General features: G+C 36.5%; 1 protein-coding gene and 1 long non-coding RNA gene across 5 annotated transcripts in view; one reads left to right on the plus strand and one right to left on the minus strand.

Moving 5' to 3' along the window:
• The window catches only part of nsd1b (nuclear receptor binding SET domain protein 1b), a 23218-nt gene continuing 7892 nt past the window's right edge, over positions 1-15326 (minus strand). Inside the window, exons 11-25 of one of the 4 annotated variants that reach the window (XM_058758371.1) lie at positions 13325-13506; positions 12687-12815; positions 11559-11682; positions 11247-11447; positions 10154-10333; positions 9784-9940; positions 9473-9678; positions 8678-8790; positions 8322-8591; positions 6582-6698; positions 6352-6493; positions 6150-6256; positions 4827-4855; positions 3128-3351; positions 1-2891 (exon numbers count right to left, since the gene is read on the minus strand). In XM_058758371.1, the coding sequence (XP_058614354.1) occupies positions 2377-2891; positions 3128-3351; positions 4827-4855; positions 6150-6256; positions 6352-6493; positions 6582-6698; positions 8322-8591; positions 8678-8790; positions 9473-9678; positions 9784-9940; positions 10154-10333; positions 11247-11447; positions 11559-11682; positions 12687-12815; positions 13325-13506 (2696 nt within the window). In that variant the 3' untranslated portion in view covers positions 1-2376. Of the gene's footprint in view, positions 2892-3127; positions 3352-4826; positions 4856-6149; positions 6257-6351; positions 6494-6581; positions 6699-8321; positions 8592-8677; positions 8791-9472; positions 9679-9783; positions 9941-10153; positions 10334-11246; positions 11448-11558; positions 11683-12686; positions 12816-13324; positions 13507-15326 lie in introns of those variants that run through there. The other 3 variants (XM_058758372.1, XM_058758373.1, XM_058758374.1) reach the window with 3 other exon arrangements.
• Positions 11601-15326, plus strand: part of LOC131528909 (uncharacterized) — an 18694-nt gene continuing 14968 nt past the window's right edge. The window contains exons 1-2 of the long non-coding RNA XR_009267950.1: positions 11601-11706; positions 12788-12844. This is a non-coding gene — a long non-coding RNA (uncharacterized LOC131528909). The remainder of the gene's footprint in view (positions 11707-12787; positions 12845-15326) is intronic.

Raw genomic sequence — 15326 nt, forward strand, 5'->3', positions numbered from 1 at the left:
ATGCAATAAATCTATTTGAAAAGTACAATTTTGATCACATTATATACAGAGGTGGTAAAAACAGCAGCAAAGAAGCAACAAGTGTGTAATGTTGTTTATTCTGTACAAAGCACTACAGCACAATTAAAGTCTCTAACAAGGCAACAGATTTTTTTTTTTTTTCCCTTTTGCCTGAAATTTGTCTGAAATATACTGAAGTGGAATGACTCTTAGAGCAGCGTTAAAACTATTAAGTGCAATTATATACATAAATACAGTTTAAGAAAAAAACTATTGAAATGCTGTTCATTATGAAGAACACTTGATCAGTTAGATGGGGGTGAGGAAAACCAGCAGAAAAATTTCAGGAGTGTAGACATGCAACAAGCCACAATCATTTGTCCTATACATTAGCTTCACAGAAGGCTATAGAGGGCTTTAGTTGCCAATTAGTGTTTTACACTACATGGTTTCAGTTCAAATTGTATGTCTTTTAAGATATCAGCCTTTATGGAAAATTTAACATGAATTCACTAAATGCCAAAGACTTGACTGGGAGTATTTAATTATCTTCTTCCATATAGATTTAATGTATAAAAAAATATATACAGCAAGATAGAACAGACTCATCTGACTAGTTCAGCTGAGAGACCTAGTACATAGTTGCACTTTCTCAATGACTGGTGTAAGTTGGGACAGGACTTCCTGTTTGTTTGAAAGTTTTGTAACTGCTGGATGCCACAAGTGTTTTAAAAAACCACACAGTTCACCTTTAAATTCGCTGCATAATTTACACCAAAGACTTTTGGGAATATCTGTCTCTTCAGTGGATACGATCAATCAGAACACTTTCTTTGTAGACTGCATCAAGTTCTTCTGGATTTTGTGCCAGTTTGGCAAAGATTAATTCAAAGACAATTCTGGGAATTTCCTAAGTTATCTAAAATAAATTATAAGCATACTTGTAAATATTCTGCTTTTGTCTTAACATATTAGCAGGCAAATTTTGGATTATTATACAAAAGTGCTTCAAAATGATAGTCTTCAAGTTATTTAAACAGTTGGCTAGAATATTTTAATCTTATTAATCACGATCACAATTTACTGCACTCTTGAGTCCAAAGTGAACTTCAGTTTTGACGCAAATGCTTAGTGTGCGTGTACAGCCACAGCATTTCAACATGAACTTCATTTGATAGCATGCACTAGAACTTTTAATTTTTGTCTAATGTCAGTACTATTTCTCTCTAGAAATGATAAAAACTCTTGGTACTATTTTAAATTAGGGTTGTGTGTATCTTTAACCCCCTAGAGTCTCCTATTGAAACGATGGTTTAGCCCAATGTTACCACCTTGTGTACCAAATAATTAGTACTGTGCACGTTACAAAAACTGGTCTGCACATGTACAGTGCATGCGTACTGTGCAGATGATGAAATTATGTGACTGTATGCATATAACCTTTGCGTAAAAACCGAAGTATACTTTGGGCTTTAATAAATTGCCTGGCCAAAAAAAGTCACTGTCTGGATTTAAATAAGCAAATACTTAAGATTTTAGGATTGAATGATTATTTCAATGATTAATATTTTTCTGGCATGTTATATGTTTGGCCACAATTCTTCCCCACAGGACTCTGTGGTGGCCAATCTTTTGCAATTTGGGCCTAATGAACCTTGACACTGTCATCCAGGAATATGGACAAGTGTAAATCTTTCGACTTGGCTGTTTAAGAAATAAAAACAGTGCAGTGCATCAGTTAGGGTTTAAAGAACTGTTGCCAAACATACAACATGCCAGGAATATATTAATCACAGCAATAATTACCCAATCCTAGACTCTTTTTTTGACGAGGCAGTGTATATGAATCCCTTACTCAATTGTAAAATTTCCCCTAAGCTTACATTCTGTACCATTTGCTCACAGAGCAAATATACAGCACAAATGAGTTTTGGTAAATGAGTTTATAGTCATTATTATTTGACTTGAAGAAGGCAATGGAATTTCCAAGGAAAAATATATTCCCTTCCCTAAATACTATATCTTCATTCTCTTCATTGTTCCTTTTTGGGCATGTCCAACATCTTTCGTAGTCCCAGATGTAGCAAGAAAAAACATGACATTGGCTACAATCTGATATTGCATGACGTCGTTGTGTTTAATCAGTGTTTGAAACCATTTTTTCGAAAACATTGTCATCTTCATCAGTCTATGTCGTCTTCATCAAAGGGATTACTGACAGGGATGCAAACCATTTTGTGTACCATCTTCAAGTATGTTGTAGCGAAACGTTAATGTACATCAGATAGCCTCAGCGAAAGTAGTGAAAGCATGGCTATAAAGAGGTCTGTTGGGAAATGTAAACCTCAGGTCAGTTTGCTTCAATAGATTAAACCTTCATACTTCGGTTTTCTTCTTTATCCTCAACCGTTCCGAATTATCTTGAGTTACGCTCTTCTCACCATCGCCTTCTAATTGTATCAAACTTTCTTCCTCTTCTGCTTTTTCTTCTCCATACGGAGAAATTGGTGAATATGCACAGTTTAAAGAGATGTCAATTGGTGGAGGGCTTCTGGAGGGGCTAAAGGACACCTGAGGGGCTACATCAGGGGGAGAGGGAGCCTGCGGGACAGCCGTATCCTTTAGGGTTGTGGATTTGGTTTTGGCAGCTTTGATGACGTTAATAGGGTATGTTGTCATGAGATCCGGGGGGTATTCCCGGATCTCGCCAGGCTCCAGGGGCTCGGGGCCACAGGGGTCATGCTCGCTGCATGACAAGCGGCCATCCAGTTTGGATATAAAAAGCATGCCATCTCGATGTTCGACACAATAGGAGCTAGGGCACATCTCACAGAAGGAAGCTGCTTCCTGCCCACACAAGTCACACTGATGCCAAGGGCACTCCCAACGCCCTGAAATGCAAAACAAGTTATTCAATGATAACCTTCCCCTCCAGTGAGCTGTTAATTGATGTTGAGCATCATTTTGTCTTAATTTACAGAAAATATTCACTTCAATTTCATCTGTTCCTCACAGAAAACTGTCCTATGATTTCACAACACAACGCACGATCATGTATGAACTTCAATATCACTATTGACTTTATGGTCAGTGAGTGGTCTGTGTTTGAGACTACTTCAAGACTGACCTGCAGGTCTCTTGGTGAGATTGAGGCAGTCGGCGTGGTAAACCTTAGGACAGGCTGGCCTCTTACAGGACACAACCTGTCCTCCATCTCCACAGCTAAAGCACTCATCTTCTCGCTCCTTGATTACTTCCTGCTGGGACTTACGCTTCATCTGAGACTTCTTCTTCATCTTCCGGCCTTTATCATCTGATGGGGGGTTGTTCTGATAGACACAGAGTTGATGTCTATTTACAATCATTTATCGAAACAGAAAATATGCTTTAGATGCTGGGTCAATATCACTGTAGGGTAGTGATGTAACGATTCACTCAACTCACGATTAGATTCGATTCGAAAATGAGATTTAAGACAAATTATAAATTAAATATGTCCTTTTATTATTGCTTGGACAAAATGCTGCACGTTTCTTTGTGAAATTGAAATATAACACCATAATAATATACTAATACAGCACTTGTGTTGGTTTTGATTGCTTCTATTGTCCTCATTTGTAAGTCGCTTTGGATAAAAGTGTCTGCTAAATAACAAAATGTAAATACAATGTAAATGTAAATAACAAAACTAAATTGAAATTTTAAAACAAGCCCCAATCAAATAAATAAGTAACATAAATAAAATAAATCTCTTCATAAAAACAAAATAAGGCTTTGTCTGTGCTCTTTCAATTTAAAATTAGAGGCAACCACTGCAATTTAATCATGATCCAAACAAAGATGCTGCATACATGCAGCATGAGCAGTTTTTAATCTAAATTAGACTGTATAATTTCGAAATTTGAAGCAAAAACAGAATGGTCTGACTTCAGTTTTGTGAAACTATACATAGAAACAGCAGACGAGCTGAATGAGACGCAGATTCACTCTCTGCCAGCAGGTGGCGCTTTAAGCGTTTCCATGGTTTCCGCTGTAAACAAAGCAGCGCTGCACTTATGAACTTTAATATGCTTTATACAGAGGCAAGATGAAAAGAAAAATACCATCTAAACTTTTCTAAAGACAGTAAGTTCCCCTCAGACATACATTCATATAAACTCCTACCCCTAATTGAATCGCGATTTGTTTAGCATCTCAATCGATTTGAATCGTCACTTATTTTAATCGATTTTCAACCGGCTCGCGGTTAATCGTTACATCCCTACTGTAGGGTGCCTTTTGGTGTCCTGTACATAAATAACTAATTTGCCATGATAACTTAACATAAAAATGACTATGAAAGGGTGTGTTATATTATGCAAAGTTTTTATATTCATAACAAAAGCATTACTTGGCTCTTTAGATACATTTTCTGCTTTTTTTTTTTTTTAATATTTTTGTGTAAAAGGATCCGCTATGTCCCATGCACTGCTCATTAAATTTGAATGATAGTAGAATATTGCCAAATCATAACATTTAAAAATGTTGTAATCCTATTAATATTTTGTTAAATAAGAGATTACTCAATTTGAGTGTATTGATCATTTGGTAATAAAAACCAAATTTTTATTTTTATTTAATAAAAAAGAAGAGTTTGTCCATGTTCCTTGAATAGTTGTCCACCCTGTCGTGTTGGGAAAGCCGCCCATTTAAGAAGAGGCCGTCCCCTTTAGTGACATCAGGACAACAGATTTTTTTGTCTCTTCGTTGGCGGGAATTTCAACGGCTGAGGTGAATAAGTTGGTGACTTTTCAAATGACAGATTTTCTTTGTATGAGTTTGCTTACTTGCTTTGCCAAAGCTTAACATGTCCACCCTGTCGGCATAAAATATGTCAGAAGTGATTAGAATACAGTATTTTCAAAATATGTAAGTTTAAATATACCAAATTCTCTTCAACAACCAGACTAACTATTTAGCTAGTCACAGTTTGTTGTAAGCTATGCTAATTGAAGCTCAAAATGTCCACCCTGTCGTTGCCACTTAGACTCATGACACATGACAGGGTGGACATAGCATTCATTTGTAGTTAATATAAATGGGAGGGGGGGGTGATGTAATTATATTATTTATTATTATTATATTATTTTTTTCCATAGTTGAATATATACTTCATTGTCATATTTTGTCATGCTTTGTGTGTTCTGCATTATGTATCCACACCGTTGTGTGCTGGTCCACCCTGCCATCTTGATATTTTACAATAATATTTTAAATAATAATTCAATCATATCTGTATAATCCAGTATGTTCAATAGCTAGGTGTTGGGGCAATAACATGCAAACAAAAAACTGCATCCAAATATCACAGTTTTCTCCAAATAAGAAAAAACACATGTGCGAATTGTATGAGTTTCTTTCAAAACACATGATTTATATATAATCTTTTATATATTTATATATTTCAGAAAATATAATTTGCATCTTAATATTGCAATGAAAACGTAACGTAATTTAACAGTAATATATATGTCCATGACAGGGTGGACATATCTTATGGTTTATGCTTTGAATAATGGCCCATAATTATCTAAAAAAAAAAATGTGTGGGAGCTCAGCTAATATGTTTCTATAGTACTTGAGTGTCTACTATTTATGACATGACATAAAGCGAATGGGAAATTAAAACCAACATTTTTGAGTATTGTGAGGGTTGAAAGGCACTCTATGGTGATATTGACCCTGCTGTGAAAAATTATATTACATTAGAAGAATATATGAAATAGAAATTATAGATATTTTTGCTATAGTGTCCTATAAAGGTTAAATGTTTTATTTTATTGAATTATTTATATATATATATATATATATAATTTAAAAAACTATTTTTGTTGCTATAGACAGATTATTGGTTCCCCCTGTGCTTTTTTTTCCTTTTATTAATAATGATAATAATAATAATTATTATTAATGTAAAGTTTTCTAATTATTATTATTTTTAGTATAGATTGATAATTGGTTTTCCCAGTATTTATTTTTTAAATGATAATAATAATAATAATAATTCTGAAATATTTATAATCCCAAGAAAAAAATATTGGTCAAACCAATTAGCAATGGCATGATATTATACAATATAAAAGCTAACACCCATGGGATCATCTCCTTACTTTTGGCCTCACTCCCAGGAATCCACTGCAATTAGATGCACCACACTTGCACACCGTCTTCCCATTGCCCAGACACTCAAGGTTATAGTTGAATGTTAACTCAGTGCCTTGGAAAAAAACATCAGCACTTAAATGTTTTGCAAAATGTTTAAATGGAAGGCTGCACTACAATGTTTTCTACATAAAATTAAATTTGACTTACCAGCAGGGATATCTGTAAGCGCAAAAAGCCCAACACGTGTGTCTCCGTTGACTGTCCATTTTTGAGTCTCGCAATTTGGCTGACAACTGTGGTTCATAAAACGGGCTTCATTTCCCTTGGGCCCGGCATCAATAATTCGATCCTTCCAGAAACCACAAAGCAACATATAATGCTTCCCATAACAGAAATCACAGAAAAACAAAACAAGTGTTGTAGTTTTAAAATCTCACCTTGTCCAATGTAAGCATGTAGAAATTGCCGATATTGTTTTCCTGAGCATGTTTAATCCGGGCACGACATTCTTCCTCGTCAATCACCTCTCCAACATATTCGTTAACAAATCCTCCCTTGAGTTGATCATTAAAAACAAAGAATTTGTTAGACAGCAGACTAGCCAAACTAAAGCTAATTGTATCTAAATCCACACTGGCTCTCTGTAGATATATTTTAAGAGGGAGGAGAGAAATAGACATTGTAGAAATATGTATATGTATGGAAAAATTCTAACGCTCAATATATAAGTCAGGGTTTTTTATTTTAAAGTTTTTTTACTCTTGAACTGAACAGTTTTTGTGTGATTAGAGCAAGAGAAGCAGATTTAGTTGCTTCGCAGATTTAACATGCTAAGCATCAACTGAACATTTAAGGGATATTCAACCCAAAAATGAAAATTCCCTCATCATTTACTTACCCTCATGCCATCCCAGTTGTATAAGACTTTCGTTCTTCAGATGAAAACAAAGATTTTTTTTAAAAATTGTCACTTCAACAAACTCACATTCACAAGTGAACATGGCAGGAATCTATACAAGAAAAACAATGGGTGTGTGTGTAAAAAAAGATACTAATATTTTAAATCTTTTTTTAACTGTAAAATATTGCTTCCAGCGAACTGTCATTCATGAGCTAAAATGGAGCTTCATGGAGCTCTCATGGACCTGTGCATAACAGTTGGCTGGAAGTGAAAAAAAAAAAAGTCTGGGGGCCATTTACTTGCATTATATGGACACACAGAGATGGATTAGTTTTCTCAGAAAAAGACAGAAAAGTCATATACATCTGGGGCAGTGTAAGGATACGTAAACAATGAGAGATTTTTTTTTTAAATTTTGGGTTGAGTATCCTTTTTAGATCTGGGTATACTTCATCTTCTGCTCCATCTTGCGCACAGTTGAGCACACAAGCCCTTCAAAGTATTCTCTACCGACAGTGAGTATGGATGGACACGTTGGTGTGTATGCACTAGCTAATGGACCTTTGTTTTGACTGTTTAAAGCACTATCACATGCACTGTTGTTCACGCACAAGTCTGCACGAACACAAAAATCAGACATCAGCAGACTGTGCTGAAAACAGACAAAGGAAGTATGCTTTCAGCTTTTGTTTGAGTGGCACGCAAGAAACGACTTTCACACCGGGAAGTTATAGGAACTCAATTATAGGAACTAGCCAGCAGGGCAGTCCCCTGAGAAATAGGAGCATTTTCCTGGTTGCATTCGCACCACCAGTAGGAACTCTAAAGTGACGCAAGCCAACCAAGAGCATTCAACAATCTCAACAACTGGAGGATGGAGAAGTGCCTTTACTTCGGTGTCTGTCCATCCCTGGTTTCCATGTTTGTGGTGTTAGTTAATGCAGTAAGTAAATGTAAACTGTATGTTTACACAGCTTTTAAAAAATGGCAGGTACCAGTGTTTCATATGCCCTGCGTTTGGCCAATCAACGTACACTGGCAGTTCCTGTTGTGTTGGGTTGAACCCTACTCTAAAGCAGGAGATAATTTAGTCCCCCAAAAGGCGTTCTGATAACTAAAATCGTTCCCAGTTCCTACAGTGTGAAGATGCTAAAAAGCAGTACTTCCACCAATAGTTATGGTAACTATAAAAACATTCCTTTGGTGCAAAATCCCTGGTTAATGGAGTCCCTGCGCATGAAGAACATCTGAAATCAGTTCAGGTTTTGGAAAATACCTTTTTGATGTCGTGAACACAGCGCAGCCCCCAGCCTCGAGACAGCGTTCTGAAGATCTCCACCTGGCAGGACTGTCGTTTGGTGAAGCACTGGTTCTGGCAGCGCTCACCTGCGGGACACACTTGTGGGTGACACTCGTACAGCAGCATGCGGTTGATGCACTCTGAATCCATACCACAGGGGTTCTCATCCGTCGCTTTGCAGTTGCAGCGAGGAATTTCCGAAAGGTCTGCCGAAATGATCAGCACTTTGCCAATTGGTTTGTTCACCTAAGAGATTGACCTGGTTAGGACTCGTAACGACATTAAATAAAGCTAGCAATCAATCTCATAGTGTATCTCGTAGGAGCATGTACCTTAATATGTTTGTATGGTGGAGGTTTCTTGTAATTTCGTCGGTCCTCTTGCAGCTGCCGTAGTTCTTTCTCAGCTTGCAGTTCTTTGAACCTTACTGCAGCTTCTTCCAATGCTGAACCACAATGAACATTTGGATTTCAGCAATCATTTTTCATTTGAGCAACACCAAGAACCACATAATACAATTTCATTTCAACACGAGTTGCCTTCAGGATGCTAGGGTGTTTTGAAAACTTGTCAAGGCATTTCTATGCAGTTGGTAAGAAGTTCCACGGGTTTTAACATGTTTATATGCAGTTTCTAGGGTGGTTGCCCCAAGTCCGATCCCTCGATTCTCTTTTCCAATGTAAGTCCATAGGATTTTTTTTAAGGGATACACAATATATTTGTACCATATTGGTTTTCAGCCACAATTTGATCATTTATTGGTATAGGTCACTATTGCATATGTAATAGTAATATCCTTGCCAGCACTTATTTGCATACTGTACAACTTCTATAAATGAAAGTCATTGTTTTGGAGCCCATCAACCCCAATTTAATATTCTTTTCAAGTTACTTTTTAGAAAGACTAATAATTTATTAACACTAAAATTAAACCTTTAGCAAATCTCACAATGAATATCCATCTTTTATACTGTACATTACAGTGTTGTGAATATGCACTGTAAGCACTGAATATGGGCAATAACATGAAGTGTCTTAATTTTATATATCAAATTCACTGAACTAAAAATGTTAATCTGATCACTTACCGATTGCAAAAGCAAAATGAAATTAGTTACAAAAGATACCTTTCTTATAAGTAGAGTCAACTCCCTTTCCCATCTTCTCCTTACTGTTGGCATCGCCCTCCATGTAAGGAAAAACACGGGCTTGGTAAGTCCACAGGTAGTCATTTGAGCCAAAGAAAAGAACCGCGAACTCTCCGACATCATGTCTCATGCGTAGGATATTCTCGGGAATGTCTTTGGGATTGCTAACCTCTGCCGGCCACCATCTATCAAACAGTAGAGCAGAAACTGTTGTGTACAATGATTGCAAAAGCCAGGAACTGATGACAGTAAATGTTAAGATGTTACGAGTGGGTTTTGTGGTTGCTAACCTGTAGCGGCCAACTTTTACCCAAACTACCTCCTTGTAGTGCGGTTTCTTTCCGGCACGACAGTCGTTGCAGTACCAGCTGCCTTCTGGCATGTCGATGTTCAGACACTCTCGGTGAAACGCCGCAGGACATGACTCACAACACAGCAGACTACCTCCTGTAGAGAGAAGTGATACAGATACAGAGAGGAAGTATTTTGGATGAGGGAATGTTTCTGATAAGGTCATATAAAGTGAACGTGACATTCTTTAAGCTGAATTGAAAAAATCATCAAAGATTTCTAAAGCCATGTGAAAGAAATGGTTTATTGTACATAAAATCAGAAATGCAAATTATTATGGAAATTGGTGTCCAAGGCAGCTGAATTAACCTTCTGAGCAGACGAAGCACCAGCTGACGTTGACATGCTCGTGGTTGCGGCAGCCTTTTCTTGGTGTGAAGTGATTGGGACACACTATGTTGCTGTCGCTGAGTGTGACACTGCCAGCAGGTATGCAGTAATCATTGGCATGATATGCCACGGGGCATCTGATACAGCGGGTTAGCTGGCCTGAGACACAAAATACAGTGAATTTCATAATAAAAGCATGCAAATTTAAAATATGTGTAATTTACGTGCTGTAACACGTTTTGTTAGTATGATATATTGGTTATAGCTTTTTTTAAAATATATTCAATAGACTTTAATATATTAAATGTATAAATATATTGAATCTCAAAATGAATAATTATTATTATATTATTATAATTTTGTGATGCCTTTTATCATTTAAAATGATTGATATAAGTTTTTAGTGTATTATTTTAAAACAATTTAGACAAAAATTATTATTTTTTTGCAGTCTGGAGGTTAATCAACGTTAGTTACCAAAGTCTGCAGATTTGATGGACTGATGATTTTTAATCTTCATACTATGATTGCATCCAGTTGAAGTTTGATTATTTTGCGCCAATTTTAGAACGCATTGTTTTCTTTTGTCACATTTCTACATTAGTTGTTTGACATGTTGTGTTTGGCATGACTTGAAAGTCCAGTAATGTGCGATCCTCAGTCATTTAGTGTGCGATGCCCAGTTTTTCTGTGAAACCATTTACAAAGTCTGCATGTGTATGATGCCTAGTTTTCTGAAGTCTGTTCAGATTGTAGTGTATTATTGCTAATGAACACTGCCCCAACAAAAGCAACATCTAAAGACTGCTGCCATGATGATGAGGGAAATGTCCCTGTCAGCTCTAAAACAAGTGTACACGGTCATTGCTTTTGATATTTTTGTATTTCCAAATGTTTAAACCCATAATAATTAAAAAATAACCACTTGACTACATTTTATGGACTTCATATTACACACAAAAAGATTTTTTTGCCACCAACCAGCTGTTCTCAGATGCAGTTGTTGGTGTTTGATGGGGAATTGTGAACCATCCTTCATATGTAGAATGTAACTACTCTAAGCACAACAAACCTTTAGATACAGATGGATTGGTAGGGTTTGTGATGAAACACGACAGGCAGGCATGGAGAGGGCAACGAAAGGCCCGGTTCAGAGGTACTGTGGGTCCATGGCTAGCAGCACACTCCCCATGGTAGAACTTCCCACATCCTTGAAGCATACAGCGCCTGACGTCCTCACCCAGGTTCTTACAAGAAAAGCATGAGTGTATACCTAGTAAAACATTCACAAAACCAGCTGTCAAAGAGCAGTAAAACTGTACAATTACGTCAAAACTTTTTCAAACAGTTTTGTTGATGTGTGAATTATGAAGCCGGCTCTTACCAGAGGTGCACTCCTGACATAAAAATTTCTCTGCATGAGGCTCGTTCAGGCCAGTGCATTGTAGATGGAATGCCCCGCAGCATTGCCCTTCACAGAGAAGGAGGTCTCCCTGCTTCTCACATGCCTTCAGAAACAGACAGTCATTGAGGTGTGTCCTAATATACTTTGGCTATCAGATGAATTTAGTGAAATAACATTTTAGATGATTGAGTATATCAATTTGCTAAAACATCCTAAGATCACCTACCACACTTTTAGTCTTAAATATTGTTAAAATTTATCTAATGAAAAATTATATTTGACACTGTCAGTTGCCTTTGGTTGGCTTGAAATTAAAATCTACCCTATTTTCTAAATGCATGTTATAGATCGTACTGTGAATAATCTATCTATGCATTCATCCATCTATGTTTAATTTTTAATTATTTTTTATTATTCTTATTATTTTAATCTAATAATTCTTAATGAAAATATCTTGATTTTCTGGTAAAACAAGAGACCTTTCTCTGCTAATGGATGCTGGACTTATCCAATCATTTAATCCAAATCCTGGCTGTTTCTTACAATCGTCTAGAAACTTGCATTCAGATCCGCCTCCGTTTAAGTCCCCAACCTACATTTCTTTTGTTTTACTTTCTTTGATAATCCATTTCACATGAATGTACATCATACTACTTTTTGTTTCATTGTAGCTTTAAGCCTTTGGAAACTGCTCCACATGCAATACAAATACAAGTAATTTTTCTTTTATCTTCCTTTGTTTTACTAGTAACAATAATTGTTAGCCAAAATAAATACCAGTTTGGTAACTGGTAGTATGACTGTATGTGTTGCTATGTCAATAAAATAAATAAAAGGTAGACAATAAAAGTTAAATGATAAATGGTAATAATGATAATTGCAAAGTCCACATTATAATAATGACTAATGACTATTTAATTTTCAGTGTTTTTTTTAAGCTGATGGAAAAAAAAAAAAAAAACATTGGCAGCCATATTTTAATGAGATTTTAATAAGCTTAAGCATTTAAAGTGGCAGATGACATAACTGTTATTGCCTCTTGGTGTGGACACTAATATAGTTATCATTACTGTATATTTTTCTATGTGTGAGTTTTAACACACCTACCTGACACACATTCTCCTTGAGTAAAGTGCTGCCACCTTTCTCCACTGAAAGCCTTTTATCAGAGACTCCTTCATCGGATTGTGAATTTTCTTCTCTTTCAGAACACAAGCCATAACTAGATTCAACCATCTGAATGAAATGAAATGCCACATATTCAGGTTAGTTAAATAAGTGAGCATTTAGGAAGGTTGATTTAATTTTTTTTGTATTATTATTTTTATTGTGGCACTGAATAATGCATTTCAATCTATGTTCTTAGAAATTAGATTTATTTATTTTTTTAAACAAAACACATTTTTTAATTAAACACATAATTCTGCACGTGACTGATATGTAAACAGACTATGTGAGAAGCTACGGTAATTACAGTGGCCAGTTTTTTAATGCACAATCATCTAATATTTATGGCCAACAGAGTTGGGGGTAATGCATTACAAGTAACGTGAGTTACATAATCAGATTACTTTTTTCAAGTAACTAGTAAAGTAACGCATTACTTTTTATTTTACAAGAAAATATCTGAATTACTTTTTCAAAAAAGTAACGCAAGTTACTTTGTTTTCCCATTTATTGACAGACAAGTCTCCTTGTCCCCATATTGGGAGAAATTATAATAAATAGTAGTTCATTTTACTGACCTCTGGACCTGAGCATTTGAGATCGTCTGAACCATCCTCAGCTGATTCTGGGTTAACTGCATGAGGTGTTGCAAGGGCAACTTCTGTCTCCATTTCTGTGCTTTTTAGGATTGGGGCAGTTGGTGTGTCGACTGACTCAAAAGACAGCTTGTTCTTACTTTTTGATGATTGTTGTCCCATCCCTTCATTTACGACACACATTAATTCAAAAGACAATCAAGGCACCAGATAAAATTGCTGAAATATGAAATTACTGTATACAAAAAAATATTCACTGGCAGCCTATCTCAGTTCTTCTAGTACCTCTAAAAAATCCCTGCTTTAGATTTGACACATCTTGTTTCCAAACGATTATTTGAGATTCAGGCTTCTTCACCTTTCCAACATCAATGGACGAAAAACGCATGATTTGACATAACTGAATATAATTCACTGATCACAGGCATTATGAAAGTCTCCTCTAATATAACTTATACAACCCGAATTCCGGAAATGTTGGGACATTTTATTTTTATTTTTTTTAAATATGAATAAAATGAAAACCAATGAGCCAATATTTTATTCACAACAGAACATAGAGAACATAACAAATGTTTAAACAGAAAAATTTTGCACTTTTATCCACTAAATGAGCTAATTTCAAATTTGATGCCTGATACAGGTCTCAAAAAAGTTGGCACGGGGGCAACAAAGGGCTGAAAAAGAAAGAAATTTTGAAAAGATTTCAGCAGGGAGAACATCTAGAAACTAATTAAGTTAATTGACATCAGGTCTGTAACATGATTAGCTATAAAAGGGATGTCTTGGAGAGTCAGAGTCTCTCAGAAGTAAAGATGGGCAGAGGCTCTCCAATCTGTGAAAGAGTGCGTAAAAAGATTGTGGAATACTTTAAAAACAACGTTCCTCAATGCCAAATTGCAAAGGCTTTGCAAATCTCATCATCTACAGTGCATAACATCGTCAAAAGATTCAGAGAAACAGGAGAAATCTCTGTGCGTAAGGGACAAGGCCGAAGACCTTTGTTGGATGCCCGTGGTCTTCTGGCCCTCAGACGACACTGCATCACTCATCGGCATGGTTCTGTCATTGACATTACTAAATGGGCCCAGGAATACTTCCAGAAACCACTGGCGGTAAACTCAATCCGCTGTGCCATCTGCAGATGCCAACTAAAGCTCTATCATGCAAAAAGGAAGCCATATGTGAACACGGTCCAGAAGTGCCGTCGTGTCCTGTGGGCCAAGGCTCATCAGGAAATCACGGACGCCGTGTCCTCCGGGCTAAAGAGGAAGGGAGACCTTCCAGTGTGTCATCAGCATTCAGTTCAAAAGTCAGCGTCTCTGATGGTATGGGGGTGTATAAGTGCATACGGTATGGGCAGCTTGCATGTTTTGGAAGGCACTATGAATGCTGAAAGGTATATAAAGGTTTTAGAGCAACATTTGCTCCCCTCCAGATGACGTCTATTTTAGGGAAGGCCTTGTGTATTTCAGAAGGACATTGCAAAACCACATACTACAACTATTACAACAGCATGGCTTCGTAGTAGAAGAGTCCGGGTGCTGAATTGGCCTGCCTGCAGTCCAGATCTTTCACCTATAGAGAACATTTGGTGCATCATTAAATGAAAAATACGTCAAAAATGACCACGAACTCTTCAGCAGCTCGAAACCTATATCAGGAAAGAATGGGACCAAATTCCAACACCAAAACTCCAGAAACTCATAACCTCGATGCCCAGTCGTCTTCAAACTGTTTTGAAAAGAAGAGGAGATGCTACACCATGGTAAACATGCCCCCGTCCCAACTATTTTGAGACCTGTAGCAGGCATCAAATTTGAAATGAGCTCATTTTGTGCATAAAATTGTAAAATTTCTCAGTTTAAACATTTGTTATGTTATCTATGTTCTATTGTGAATAAAATATTGGCTCATGTGATTTGAAATTCTTTTACTTTTCATTGTATTCAAATTTAAAAAAACGTCCCAACATTTTCGGAAT

This window comes from Onychostoma macrolepis, chromosome 21 (genome assembly GCF_012432095.1).
Source record: "Onychostoma macrolepis isolate SWU-2019 chromosome 21, ASM1243209v1, whole genome shotgun sequence".
Classification (NCBI taxonomy): domain Eukaryota; kingdom Metazoa; phylum Chordata; class Actinopteri; order Cypriniformes; family Cyprinidae; genus Onychostoma; species Onychostoma macrolepis.